The 13,439-nt window shown below is 43.7% G+C and overlaps 1 protein-coding gene across 1 annotated transcript in view; it reads left to right on the top strand.

The window, feature by feature from the left end:
* The window catches only part of LOC147312152 (titin-like), a 175,449-nt gene that overhangs the window by 32,297 nt on the left and 129,713 nt on the right, over positions 1-13,439 (top strand). Inside the window, exons 43-68 of the mRNA XM_086267313.1 lie at positions 2,109-2,387; positions 2,595-3,161; positions 3,374-3,655; positions 3,732-4,010; positions 4,096-4,377; positions 4,458-4,736; positions 4,829-5,116; positions 5,226-5,504; positions 5,612-5,893; positions 6,622-6,900; positions 7,018-7,296; positions 7,422-7,700; positions 7,788-8,075; positions 8,162-8,440; positions 8,522-8,803; positions 8,925-9,200; positions 9,277-9,555; positions 9,647-9,925; positions 10,052-10,339; positions 10,421-10,699; positions 10,953-11,234; positions 11,577-11,855; positions 11,943-12,224; positions 12,313-12,591; positions 12,696-12,983; positions 13,091-13,369. Coding sequence (XP_086123439.1) covers positions 2,109-2,387; positions 2,595-3,161; positions 3,374-3,655; positions 3,732-4,010; positions 4,096-4,377; positions 4,458-4,736; positions 4,829-5,116; positions 5,226-5,504; positions 5,612-5,893; positions 6,622-6,900; positions 7,018-7,296; positions 7,422-7,700; positions 7,788-8,075; positions 8,162-8,440; positions 8,522-8,803; positions 8,925-9,200; positions 9,277-9,555; positions 9,647-9,925; positions 10,052-10,339; positions 10,421-10,699; positions 10,953-11,234; positions 11,577-11,855; positions 11,943-12,224; positions 12,313-12,591; positions 12,696-12,983; positions 13,091-13,369 — 7,593 coding nt within the window. The remainder of the gene's footprint in view (positions 1-2,108; positions 2,388-2,594; positions 3,162-3,373; positions 3,656-3,731; positions 4,011-4,095; positions 4,378-4,457; positions 4,737-4,828; positions 5,117-5,225; positions 5,505-5,611; positions 5,894-6,621; positions 6,901-7,017; positions 7,297-7,421; positions 7,701-7,787; positions 8,076-8,161; positions 8,441-8,521; positions 8,804-8,924; positions 9,201-9,276; positions 9,556-9,646; positions 9,926-10,051; positions 10,340-10,420; positions 10,700-10,952; positions 11,235-11,576; positions 11,856-11,942; positions 12,225-12,312; positions 12,592-12,695; positions 12,984-13,090; positions 13,370-13,439) is intronic.

The raw sequence follows: 13,439 nt of genomic DNA, 5'->3' as shown, positions 1-13,439 counted from the left end.
TCTCTGCATTTCGAACACTCGTCACAACAATAAGAGGACCCGAGGGAAGCTCGGAAAGCTAAGCAGAAGTTATATGGAGAGGAGAGTGACTGCCGTTGGTTGAAAAGAGGTAAAAAAAACTTCAGTGGTGTGGAAACATTATGGGTTCAGTCAGACGTGGATCAAGTAGACACAGTGTGTAAACTTTGCTACGGTGTCGTAGCTGCACCACAGAGCAACACTGCAAAGTTCACTAAACATAGATGTTTACATTTTTCATTTGTTTCTTATATTGCAAACATTTGCACTGTTATCAGTATTTGCACTATTTATTATTATTTTTCAAAGTCATTATTCAACACATTGTAATTGTTAACCCTTTAAAGCCGGTCAGAGCAGCACGCTCCGTTTTGTGTAACTATTTTTAAATCCCTGTAGAACCGGAACCGTGTAAGCTAGCACAATAATTTTTTTTGCATATGAAACCGGAGGAGTTGTACTTACATCTTATGCCATCAGCTTGTCCTCGGTCACGGTTTCCTTCCACATAAAGTTTTGCAAAAATTGCATAAAAAGCTCTTGCAGGAACAAAAACATAATATTCCAGAAACACACTTTGCAGATCCGATCAGCTGTTCGTAACACTTCCCACATTGAACAAGACGTCAACGCGAACCATCGCATGTACGTCATTTCCTGCCCGAAACAGGAAGTGACGTCATTTTCACGGAAAATGTATTTTTTTTACTTGTAGGCCTTAAAAGCCTATACTGGTGTTTTTATAGGTCATGTTTGACTTTTCTGAATAGTTGCTGGGATGCTTAGAACTCGAATTGCACTGCTGGAAATATTTTATTTTGATGCACCTGCTGTTTTCTTTGCAAATTTGCATCATAGGATTGGTTTTTTTGCTTTTCCTGCAGTATATAAAAACTGCTGTATCTCCAAAATAAAACTATGAAGACACTCAAGATAAATTTCCTGTGGTGGGAAACTATTTTTTGCAACTTTTTTGTATTTAAAGTTTTGAGGGATAAACCTCTTAAATTGTCAATTTTTTTGGAGTTTATTGCACTTTTTTGCAATTTATGTCGTTACTATGGACTTAATGCAGACATATTATTAAAATATGGGCTATAACAGTTGTATAGCAACTTGAAATGCTCCCAATGGCACTACAGCATGTAAAAAAAATAATAATATAAGCTCTGGCGGACTTGGTTCTATGGTAGGTCTTAAAGGGTTAAATAAATATCGTCAAATAATCGAGATCTCAGTTTCAGTGAAAATAATCGTGATTATCATTTTTGCCATAATCGAGCAGCCCTACTTCACGCTGTGGTGAACGTCTGCTGTCTGCAAACCTCAACCAAAACTCAAAGTTTAGGAAATGAGCACCAAGGCAGAACTGAAAATGGCTTACAGCAGGGGTCCCAAAGTCACGGCCTGTAAAACTGACGAACGTGTGCACTTATGTCTGCATTTTTACTTTGTTAAATACGAACACAATGATAGCAGAAGTGCTGCCACGTGTGTGGGCAGACAGACCAGTGACGCCTCATTGAACTACGAAATAAACACAATTAGTGAGGAAAAAACGTCTCGTTATAAAATATTTGAAATTTGAAAAACAAACATTTTCAGAAGTATTTGTGGGAGTTTGCTTGTTTGCTTTTCTTGTTCCACTTCAACACTAAGGTGGCCGTCCAATGAGAGGACGCTGCCAGCCCACAGCTCATTTACCTTCGAGACACCTGGCGTGCAGTTTTTTTCAAAAGAAAAGCATTTGGACTTTGAGGCTTTCAGCAGACAGCAGTGACATGATCACATCCCACTCCATCTACTCCTCTACAACCTTCACAGCCAAGCAGTCTCCTTTGACCACATGCCTTTAATCATTCATGTTTGCATGCCTTCTCTCCTTTTGTCGTCACAGACTTCCTGTTCATCACTTCAGCCTGTTCATTTTTTCTCCTCCACTTTCATCCCACCATAACTTTGTGTGTCGCTTTCCGTCCCAGGTTCACTTCATCACCGTCTCCAGTACAAACACTAATTTTTGTGTCATTTCAGCACCTGCTGTATATTCACATGTTCTTGTTGCCTTTTTCTCTCTTTTGCAAACACAGTGAAGCCTGTGTTCAGGAACAGAATCGTCCCAGTGGAGATAAACATCGGCAGCTCTGCCAAGTTTGAATGTGAAACTGAGGACGCTCCAAACGTGAGCTTCAAGTGGTTCAAAGATGGACACCCCATCAAAGAGGGTGAAAAGTGCAGGATTATCAGTCGCTTCAGCGCTTCCTCCCTGGAGCTTCTGAGGACAACCAAGGATGACAGTGGCGAATACACCTGCAAGGCGTCCAATCAGCACGGCAGTGATGAATGCTCCGCCTCCCTCGGTGTCACAGGTAAGAGCAGTGCATTTTTCCTTCTTCTTGGCTGGTTGAGTTTGGAACTCATGTTGTTTTCATTCCCCTCCGAGGGGATGAATGGCGCGTTTTCGTCTTTGTGCTGGCGTTTTGTTTGTGCAATTGTTTCTTGCCCTGTTGGTTTGATTTCGGTTAAGGTAAAACTTATTAACACTGATTTGTTTCTCTTCTTCTTAATCCCTGTAGAACAATTTCCTCCTGTCTTTATAAGTAAGCCTGACCCTCAGACTGTGTATGTTGGAAAGAGGGCTGTAATGCAGTGTGTAATAGCAGGAACTGCTCCTCTGAATGTTGTCTGGCTTAAAGACAACCAGGCCTTACCCAAAGTGCCCGCACACTACCAGAGCTCTTGTGAAAAGAATAAGCACACTCTTGAGATACCCAGTGTTGAGGCAGCTGACAGCGGGCTTTATGTGTGCAAGGTATCTAACAAAGCTGGGACAGCTGAGTGCCACACGGAGCTGTGTGTTATCGATAAACCCAACTTTGTAAGGCCCCTGGCTTCAGTCGCCGCTGTGGTCGGAGCTGCTCTGCACCTTGAGTGTCAGGTGGATGAGGACACTGGAGTAACTGTCAGCTGGACCAGAGATGGCAGAAAAGTCCACCAGTCTCCCGACTATAAACTGTTGTTTGAGGATAAGACAGTTACTCTTGATATCCTAAAGACCACACTGAAAGATTGTGGAAATTATGTGTGTACAGTGGCAAACGAAGCCGGCAGTGCGTCTTGCTCCACCACGGTGAAGGTACAAGGTAAGAGCTATCTAGTTAAGTTTCAGGGAAACTGCAGCATTTGTAACTTTTGCAAATCTGCAGTCCTGGAAGTTAACACAGTTCAATTCTCTGGTGTCCATTTTAGATGATAGACAGCGACTTAAATCTCTCCTCTTTCATTGCGTGGTTGCTGTTTTTAAATGCAGTCTTTGACTTCACAATAGCTTTTTGTTAACCACACACCTCTGCAGAGCCACCCGTCTTTGTAAAGCGGCTGGAAGCCACAACAATTTGGAAGCAGGGCAGCACCGCTCGCCTGCAGTGCACCGTCAAAGGATCTCCCGAACTCCACAGCACCTGGTTCTTGAATAACAGTGAGCTGTCCACTGGTGGCAGACACGCTGTCGGTCTGAAGGACGGTGTCGCCACTCTCGAGATACACGATGTCCTGTTGACTGACAGTGGAAACTACACCTGTGAGGTTCTCAATGAGTGCGGGTGTGAAAGCTGCAGCATTAAAGTAACAGTGAAAGGTGTGTCGAGTTTTTGGCAACAAAAGGCCCAAGTCTGTGCAAAAACACATATAACCGAACTGTATGTTCCCTTTAGAACCTCCGTCATTCAGAAAGGAGTTACTGTCCACCGAGGCAGTCAGAGGGTCGGTAGCTGTGCTGGAGTGTGAGATTGCAGGCTCTGCACCGCTCGAAGTGTCTTGGAAAAAGAATAAGAAACGCCTGTCCTCAGATAAGAAGTACAGCATAGTGTCACAGGGATCACTGGCCTCTCTGGAGATCCAGTCCTTTGAGAGCGCTGATACTGGTGAATACGAATGTGTCGTATCCAACGAGGTTGGGTCAGCAACCTCAAAGTCAGTACTTAAACAAAAAGGTTAGTGGTGTAAAAAAGGACTTTCATTACAGCGTCCCACAGTCTGGCAGGTGTTGACATTATGATACCAATCGTGTTGTTTCAGAGCCACCTGTGTTCTCAAAGAGGATTGAGAGCGCTACAGCAGTTTTGGGAAATACAGTGAAATTACAGGGAACCCTGAAAGGTTCAGTTCCCATCACCATTAAATGGATGAAAGACTCTGAGCTCCTCAGAGATGATGATCCCAACATCAAAATGTCCTTTGTGAACAACATCGCTAGTGTTTCCTTCTCATCTGTTGAGCTGAAGCATGGTGGGAAGTATACTTGTCTCGCTGAAAATGAGGCAGGACAGCAAAAATGTGAAGCTATCTTAACTATTCAAGGTTAGAAAACATTCCCATTACAAATGTCTTCAGAGTTCAGATCTAACTGTTTGTTAAGTGTAAAATTCAATGTGTTTTAGAACCTGCTCGGATTTTAGAGAAAGCAGCCTCCATCAGCGTGACTGCAGGCGACTCTGCCACGCTGGAGTGCACCGTCTCTGGAAGCCCTGAACTCAAAGTGAAATGGTTCAAAGACGGCAAGGAGATGATCGGTGGTCGTAAATATAAAATAGCAGTTAAGGAGAACACTGCCATTTTAAAGATTCTCGCAGCAGATAAAGGTGACACTTCCGAGTACAAGATGGAAGTGTCCAATAAAGTTGGAAAAGATGAGTGCACGTGCTCGGTTACAGTTATAGGTCGGTTTTAGTCAATAAAACATCATTAATATCAATTTGTCCGATCAGCACAAGTGGAGCTTGTAATATGTTTGATATACTTCCCTACACAGATCGTGCAGTTCCCCCGTCCTTCACCAAAACTCTAAAGAAAGTGAATGGGAGCATTGGCAGTAATATCACGTTGGATTGCAGGCTTGCTGGATCTCAGCCGATGGCTCTGTCTTGGTACAAAGACAATAAAGAAATCCACAGCGATGCAAAATATAAGCTTGATTTCAGTGAGAGTACAGCCTCTGTGACAATAACTGGCCTGGATCAGAGCGATGGTGGAGTTTATACATGCAAAGCTTCTAATGATGCTGGAGAAAAAGAAACCAGTGGTACTCTTTCCATCAAAGGTCAGAGAAGCTGCATTACCTCAAGTTAAGCAGTAGCCATTAGAGATCAGCACAGGCTTAGTGACAGGGTGTGAACTGATCTGCTGTATTTCTTCCCAAATGCCTCCAGAACCTCCAGCCTTTACCTCGAAACCTGAATCTCTTGATGCATCCCCGGGATCACACGTTGTCTTAAAGTCTGACTTTACGGGATCGGCTCCACTTACCGTTAAATGGTTCAGAGAGGAGAAAGAGATTTTCACTGGGGGAAAGTATTTCATAAAGAAAGACTCCTCTTCCAGCTCCCTGGAACTTCATTCTGTGAAACCCAGTGACTCTGCCAAATACACATGCCAAGTATCCAACGACACTGGGAAGGTTGACTGTACTGCAGCGCTCTTCATAAAAGGTGCAGAAAAGCTGCTGCTTTCGTTCTTTCTTTAAAAAGTGTTAAAAAGCTGTTTTCCTTTAATTAACCTCTTTATCGCATCTATAATTGTTACTCTTGATTTACAGAAGCCCCAACATTTACGATGAAGCTTGAACCTTCAAAGCTGCTGAAAACAGGACAACCTCTGGAGTTGTCCTGCAAAGTGCAGGGCACTCCTGTTATTACTGTCACATGGTTTAAAAATGGCTCAGAAATGGTTTCAGACCGCAGACACAACATGACCTTCGACGGCTCGTTGGCCACTCTGGAGGTTGAGAGTTGCTCTGTAGAGGATAGTGCAGATTACGTCTGTGTGGCATCCAGCGAGGCCGGCAGGGAGCAGTGCAGCAGCTCAGTAACAGTGAAAGGTTGGTTCACTCTTCACCGGTCAAAGACTCCGTTTCCAACACCAAGATTAAACCTGGTTCAAGACGCAGGTCTTCATCTAGGTTTAGTTTGTGAAACTTGCTAATTGATTTTACTCTTGTTGCTGTCCTCAAACTTTACATTTGTTTCCATCTAAAGTCTGGTCCACATGGGTTTCTCACATGTTCGGTGCTGCATGCATTATATGGACGTCAGTGCAGGGTTTAGTTACTCTCCATCAAAGCAGAGACTCCCAGAAACAGTATATTTGTAAGAAGCTAGGAGGGGTTTCTGGCCTGACTGTTGGTGTAACTGGTTGTCAGCCATGTTATTAACAGCTGACCTTTTCGTACAGATGTTTAATGGACAGACTGCATTAACTGACAGTGTGAACTTGTGTTTTGAATATGCCGTGCCATGCTAACCCTATAAATCAAAAATAAAGAGCCAAGCAGGTTATTCAAATGCTCTGAAATGTCCATGTTTTATGAGGGTGCGTTGGCCCTTTGCCTCAGCAGATGGTCTAAAGAAATAAACCCATGACACATTACCTGTAACCCAAGGATTACCAGTCATTTAAAAACCACTGTCTGCTACAGGTTCACTGTTACTCAGAAAACCTAGAAACTAGAGTTTAAAGGCTAAATGAACTCTGTGGACCAGACTTCCCACATCAGACTAGAATTATTTCTTCATGCCTGTAAATGTAATTTTATTCTCTGTTTTGTAGAGCCTCCATTGTTTGTGAGGCCTTTTGAATCAGCTGAGCTTGTTACGGAGTCTGAGATTATCTTGGAAGCAATCGTTTCAGGTTCCCCTCCATTTGAAATAAGCTGCTTCCTCAACGATAAGCTGATCAGAAATGACAAAAGACATAAAATCAGCGTGGAAAATGATACAATCACTCTTCAGATCTCACACTGTGAGGCCGGAGACGAAGGAACGTACAAGTGCACTGTTTCAAACGATGTTGGGGAGACATCTTGCTCTTGCCAGATTTCTCTAAAAGGTTTGTGGCGGGAGAGTTTGCCTCGCTGCATGCGTCCACTTTCATTGCAAAGGTTTAGGATTTCAGTTTCATTTAGACTGCCTGTGAATGATGACAACATATGTGTTTTCTCACTAGAACCACCATCATTTGTTCAAAGACTAAAGGATATGTCCTGTATTGTGGGCTCTGAAATCTCCATGAAGTGTATGTTGTCTGGGTCACTTCCCATGACTTTGTCCTGGATCAAGGACGATCGTGAGCTTACGGAAGACGAGCATTTTAAGATGTCCTGTGAAACCAAAAGTGCCATGTTGAATTTGAAAAATGCTCAGTTGTCACATGGCGGGAAATATGTCTGTCAGGCGCAGAATAAAGCCGGGACCCAGAGATGTGCCGCGGTGCTCATAGTGACAGGTTTGTACGATGTTCGTGGGTCTCAATCGTCCGCTTTTGCCTTTGTGTCGAGCTCGCCGCTTCATCTGTCGCATGCAGCGCAGTGATCAAAACTAAGTTACCTTTGAATCATTTTGTTATCGCAGAGCCAGCAAGTATTTCAGAGCACCCAAAGTCCATCAGTGTAACCCATGGCGACCCAGCCAGACTTGAATGCAGGTTTTCAGGCACTAAACCGCTGAAGGTCAGATGGCTTAAGGCGGGAAAGGAGCTGCCGTCAGGACAGAGATACAGAATACAGAGCACAGACACGAGCTCTGTGCTCAAGATGATAAAAACAGAGAAGAGCGACGGCGGTGACTACACTGTCGAAGTTTCAAATGTTGCTGGGCACAGTTCCTGTGACGCATCAGTCACAGTCTTAGGTCGGTTTGCCCAAAGCTTTGTTGAATCTGTTTGCAGTTCTTTCTACAGTCACCCTGACAATGTTTTTTTCAACTTGTATGTAATAGATCAGATTATTAAACCGTCCTTCACAAGGAAGCTGACAGAGACTGAAGGTATAAAAGGATCGTGTGCTCATCTAGAGTGCCTCGTGTCTGGTTCTCTGCCGATGACGATACAGTGGTACAAAGATGAAACAGAGATCCAGACTTGTCAAAAATATAAATGCACGTTTTTCGAAAATGTTGCTTTCCTGGAAATCGGCTGTCTCGACAGTAGAGACAGTGGGAGCTACACTTGTGTGGCTGAAAACGAGGCAGGATCTGCCCAGTGCTCCGGGAGTTTGTGTGTTAAAGGTTTGATCTCATGCATCATCAGTATTTTTTCAGTTTTTTACAGACTTGTGTTGTATGACAGCATTTTGGGGTTTTTCCACCAACAGAAGCACCACGCATTCTTGAAAAACCGGACTCCAAGAATGCGTTGCCTGGATCAAAGGTTAGGTTTACTCTTCGTGTCTCTGGCACACCTCCGCTCGCCATCAAATGGTTTAAAAACAAAAAAGAAATCCTTCCGAGTGCCAAGTGCTCTGTAATCAAAGACAACACTTCAAGCTCCCTAGAGCTCTTCTCTGCCAAAACCTCTGACTCTGGAGAGTATGTCTGTGAAGTTCAGAACGCTGTGGGCTCCGCTTCATGCAAGGCAGCGCTCTTTGTAAAAGGTTAATATTGGAGCTTCATCCTTTTCTTCACTTTGAAAATGATGACCGTCTTTAAGTCGCTTCTTCATGTATTTATTTCAGAGCCCCCATTTTTCACTGAAAAACCTGAAGCGGTGTCATTAGTGAGTGTCGGAGGCAGCAAGGTGTTTGAGTGTAAGGTTGCTGGTACCCCAGAGATCTCCATGAAATGGTTCAAAGATGGAGTTCAGATTCGCCAAAGCCTCAAATACAAGATATCATTTTTTACCTCTGTTGCCGTTTTAGAGGTTTGTGTAGTTAGTCAACAAGACAGCGGGAAATACTTCTGTGAGGCCTCCAACGAAGCAGGCACAGAGAGTTGCATTTTTGAGCTTGTAGTGAAAGGTTGGTTTTCTTTTCTCTGTTTATGTGAAAATTAAGATCAAGTTGAATGCTAAGTTCTGTATGTTATTATTTTTAATTGATCCAAAGGTTTCTTTAGAGCGCTTTGCTTTGTTATTTTCAGAGCCTCCGTCATTTGTTGAAGAGCTATCATCTCTGGAAGTCGTTAAAGGTTCCACGGCAGCGTTTGCTAGCAAAGTTGCAGGAAGTGCTCCGTTCAGTGTCACGTGGTCTAAAGATAAAAAGGCAATTTTATCCAGCCAAAAGTACATTATTGTTGATAGTGAAAATGTGGGCTTAAAAATCCAGGACTGCGACGTGGATGATGTGGGCACCTACCAGTGCGTGGTAGCCAATGAGGTTGGGAGCTGCTCTGGCTCGGTGGTGTTGTCTCTGAAAGGTTGGTTTTATCGATGACTCCACACTCAATGTGTTATATATGCTCTGGTATTACAACAGTGTCTTCTCCCTGTTAGTGCCTCCAAAGTTTATTGAGAAGATAAAGAGTGTCTCCGCTGTTGTGGGAGATGCTGCAGTGTTTCGTTGCTCTGTGGAAGGGCCCCTGCCACTCTCTGTGCTATGGAAAAAAGATGAAAACTGGATCCAAGATGATCCGAAGATCAAGCAAATTTTCCAGAACAAAGAGGCCACTCTCAGGGTTCTTGCTTGTGAGGCTATTCACAGGGGGAAATATACCTGCCATGTTGTAAATGAGGCTGGGCAAGATGTGTGTTCAGCAACACTGACTGTGCAAGGTACATTTACTTCAAGCAGTTTATCTAATATTAGGCTGATTTCCAACTACACCAAGAAGTACATTTACTTCTTCTCTTTTTGGCATCTTAGAACCACCAACGATTGAAGAGAAACCGGAGGTTGTTAAAGTGACTTGTGGAGATCCAGTTAGCTTTGAATGCAGGGTAGCTGGAACTCCTCATATAAGTGTGAGATGGATCAAAGATGGCAACGAGCTCCATTCGAGCAGAAAGCATAATCTCTGCTATGGGGGCAACCTCAGTAGACTTAACATAATGTCCTCTCAGCTGGAAGACGGTGGAGAGTACATGTTTGAAGCCCAAAATGCAGTTGGGACTTGCAGATGTAAAGTGAAGCTGGTTGTTTTGGGTTGGTAGACACCTTTCACTCTTGGTTTACAGCTTTACATGTGTATTTACCACAGTACAAATAGAAGACACGGATATTTGAAGGTTTTCTCTGACATTAATTATCTTCTGCTATCATTTTAAACAGAAGAGTTGATTCCTCCCACATTCATTAAGAAATTAACAAACATTCAAGGAATCATGGGTTCAGTGGTGACCATGGAGTGCAGAGTAACCGGTTCGCTTCCTCTGACTGTTGAATGGAGCAAAGGGAAACAAAAGATTACAGAGAGCTCCAAGTACAAACTTGTACACACTGAAAATAGAGTCTTGCTGGAGTTAAAACTTACTGGGAGTGTTGACACAGGAGAGTACTCCTGCAAAGTTACCAACAAAGCAGGCAGCTGTGTGTGCAGTGGAGTCCTCACAGCTAAAGGTTAGCATTCAAAGTTTATGGGTTTATCAGCTCACGGGCTCTTAGTCACATATCATCATCATTCTTCTCTGTTGGTTTTAGTGCCGCCAAGATTCATAGATGAGCTTGAGTCTCAGGCTGTTATTCCCAAGTCTGACGTATTCTTCAAAAGTGTCTTTGAAGGGACGTCTCCGTTTATGGTGAAATGGTTCAAGGATGGCATCGAACTCATCACTGGGCCATCGTGCAGAGTTAGACTGGAGAAATATTCCTCCTCTGTAGAGCTCTGCTCAGTGGGCACTCTGCAGTCTGGGATTTATTCCTGCCAAGTTAGCAACGAAGCAGGCACGGCGAAAAGTGCGGCACAGTTACTGGTGAAAGGTTGGACTATTCTTTTTTTGTCCACCATCATCGCCGTGCATTTAACTCCATCTTTTTTCTCCATTTTTCACAGCTCTTCCCTGTCTTCATGTGTCTTTTCTTTGCTTTATTGCCTTCCAGAAATATCTGTGTTATTTTCAGAGTCCCCTGCCACAGCAGCCAGTCATGTGTCTGCATCCTCCATCCGTCCCATTACTGCTCAAGTGCTACTTTATGCTGAGGATAGTAACTTGATATTTTTCTTACTTTGCAGAACCACCTCAGTTTGTCCTGAAACTGCCTCCCACTACGTCTGTGAAACAGTACGAGGGACACTGCTTTGAATGCAAGGTCACCAGTGTACAGTCTCTGAGAATATGCTGGTACAAAAATGACCAACAGATAACTGATGGAGGCAACTATAAAACAATGTGTGTTGACTCAACTGCATACCTCCAGATCTCCAATGCAACATTTGACGATAACGGAGTTTACTCTTGTGAGGCTCATAATGATGCTGGCAGTGCAAGCTGCAGCAGCGTTCTCACAGTTCAAGGTCAGCTTTTGAGTGGAGACTTGGCTTGTGGATTTTGCCTCCTCTGAACATATGTTGCATGAGGAAAAGGATAATTCCCTGTGTTGGAAGCTTGGATTCGCTGTTTCTTTCTGCAATCATGTCTTTTTTCTTCAAAATCAAATTTGTCTTCCAGTATGTTGGGGAACACGATGTAACCTACTCTCCTATCATGAATATTAGGACTCTCATCATGAGCTTTTCTTTTTCTGTTTAACCCTCCACAGTATTTCTATTGGTTGAAACTGTCCGGATGAACTGCTTGCTTCGTGTTACGTCTTCATGAATGCTTCATCTGTTAATATATCTCATTGTATTTTCTAGAGTCCCCCTCCTTTGTTAAAACTCCAAGCCCTGTGGAGGGCATAAAAGGCAAAGATGCTAGTCTGCATTGTGAGATGTCTGGCACCCCACCCTTCCAGGTTAACTGGTACAAAGACAACAGGCCACTAAAGGAGGATAGAAAATGCAAGATGGTCAATGTGGGCAGCTTTGCTACACTTCATATTATAAAGCTGGAGCAAGATGACGCCGGGCTTTATGAGTGCAGGGCGTCGAACAATGTAGGAAGTAAATCGTGCCAGACTGTCATTACTCTGAAAGGTTAGTGTGATATTAGTGGTCATTTCCTCAAAGCTTGGCCACGTGCGATCACCTCTCCTCATCTGTGATCTTTCCATCACTGTTCAGAACCACCAGTGTTTGTGGAGAAACTGGTCGATCGGTCAGTGAGACTCGGTCAGCAGCTGACGCTGACAGCTACCGTGCACGGCTCGGAGCCACTGACTGTGTCTTGGGTTCAGGACAAAGATCATATTCTCAGAGAAGATGACAACAGGAGGATCACCTTTGAAAACAATGTGGTTGCTCTCGTAGTGCCCCAGGCTGACTCAACCACAGCTGGTAAATACACCTGCCAGCTGAGGAACGACTGTGGAGCGGTCGAGTCGGTCTCTCAAGTGACGGTTCTAGGTTTGTAGAACTCCAAAGTTAATTGCATTACCATTGCAATTAATTACCAGGATTTCTTTAGCCTAATGCGTTCTTGCATAATCTTTAGAACCTGCTGCTATCGTGGAAAGCCCGGAGCTGTTGAATGTGAAGTCAGGAGAAACTGTATCTCTTGAGGTAACAGTATGTGGCTCACCAGAACTGAAAACTACATGGTTCAAGGGCAACAAAGAGCTCTCAGCTAATGCAAAGTATCATCTGAGCTTCAAAAAGCAGCTTGCCACCCTGAAGATTCTGTCTGCTGACAAAGCAGATGCCGGAGAATACACACTACAGGTTACGAACCACGTTGGAACATCCTCTTGCAAAATTAAGCTCACAGTCTCAGGTTTGTGTTTTTTGTGTTCGCTGCCGATTTGTGAGCTTGTCTTCTTCTTGTCTTCTTCTTTTTATAAGCAATCAGCTCTCCATGTTATTGTTTCTTTACAATAGATAAGTTGATTCCACCGAGTTTCATAAAGAAGCTGAGAGATACCCACCTTGTTGTGGGTAAGCCTGGTGAGATGGAGTGTAAGATTACCGGTTCTACTCCTTTAACAACTTCCTGGTTCCATAATGGCCAAGAGATAAACAGTGGGCCAAACTATGACATTAGCAGCATGGATAATGTGCGCACGCTGAGAATTCCAGTGATTAAGACGTCAGATTCTGGCAAATACACATGTAAAGCTGTGAACGCTGCAGGAGCCAGTGAGACAAGTGCTTCAATGAATGTGACAGGTCAGTAATCCAGAGACCAGAATATTTTAAACATGGTTTCCTCAGCCAGGATCAGAAGTTTGGTTACAACAAATCTTTTTTATTTGAATCTTTTTATTGGAAATCAGAACCACCATCTTTTTCTGAAACGCCCGAGGCTCGAGAAACGTTGCCTGGCCAAAGTGTGTCTTTCTTGGCTAAAGTGAAAGGCAGCATTCCCATAAAGGTCAAATGGTTCAGGGGAGCCAAGGAAATGCAGCACGGGAGAGGCTGCGAGATCTCCCTGAAGGACGACGTCGCCACGCTGGTGCTTCATAAGGTTGAAAAGTCTCATGCAGGAGAGTACACCTGCCAGATCGTTAATGATGCAGGAAAGGAGAGCTGCTCAGTTTTTCTGTTTGTAAAAGGTTTGTTAGCATTATATATGCCCGTCTTACAATTCATGCACTGATTTTTATTTAACTGACGGTGGACTTA

Source organism: Aulonocara sp. 'chitande type north' Nkhata Bay, linkage group LG16 (genome assembly GCF_057382095.1).
Source record: "Aulonocara sp. 'chitande type north' Nkhata Bay isolate Kocher_YH1m ecotype deep benthic linkage group LG16, A_spYH_male_GT1.1, whole genome shotgun sequence".
Classification (NCBI taxonomy): domain Eukaryota; kingdom Metazoa; phylum Chordata; class Actinopteri; order Cichliformes; family Cichlidae; genus Aulonocara; species Aulonocara sp. 'chitande type north' Nkhata Bay.
Note: the sequence above shows the minus strand (reverse complement) of the source record. Positions and strands in the feature narration are given on the sequence as shown.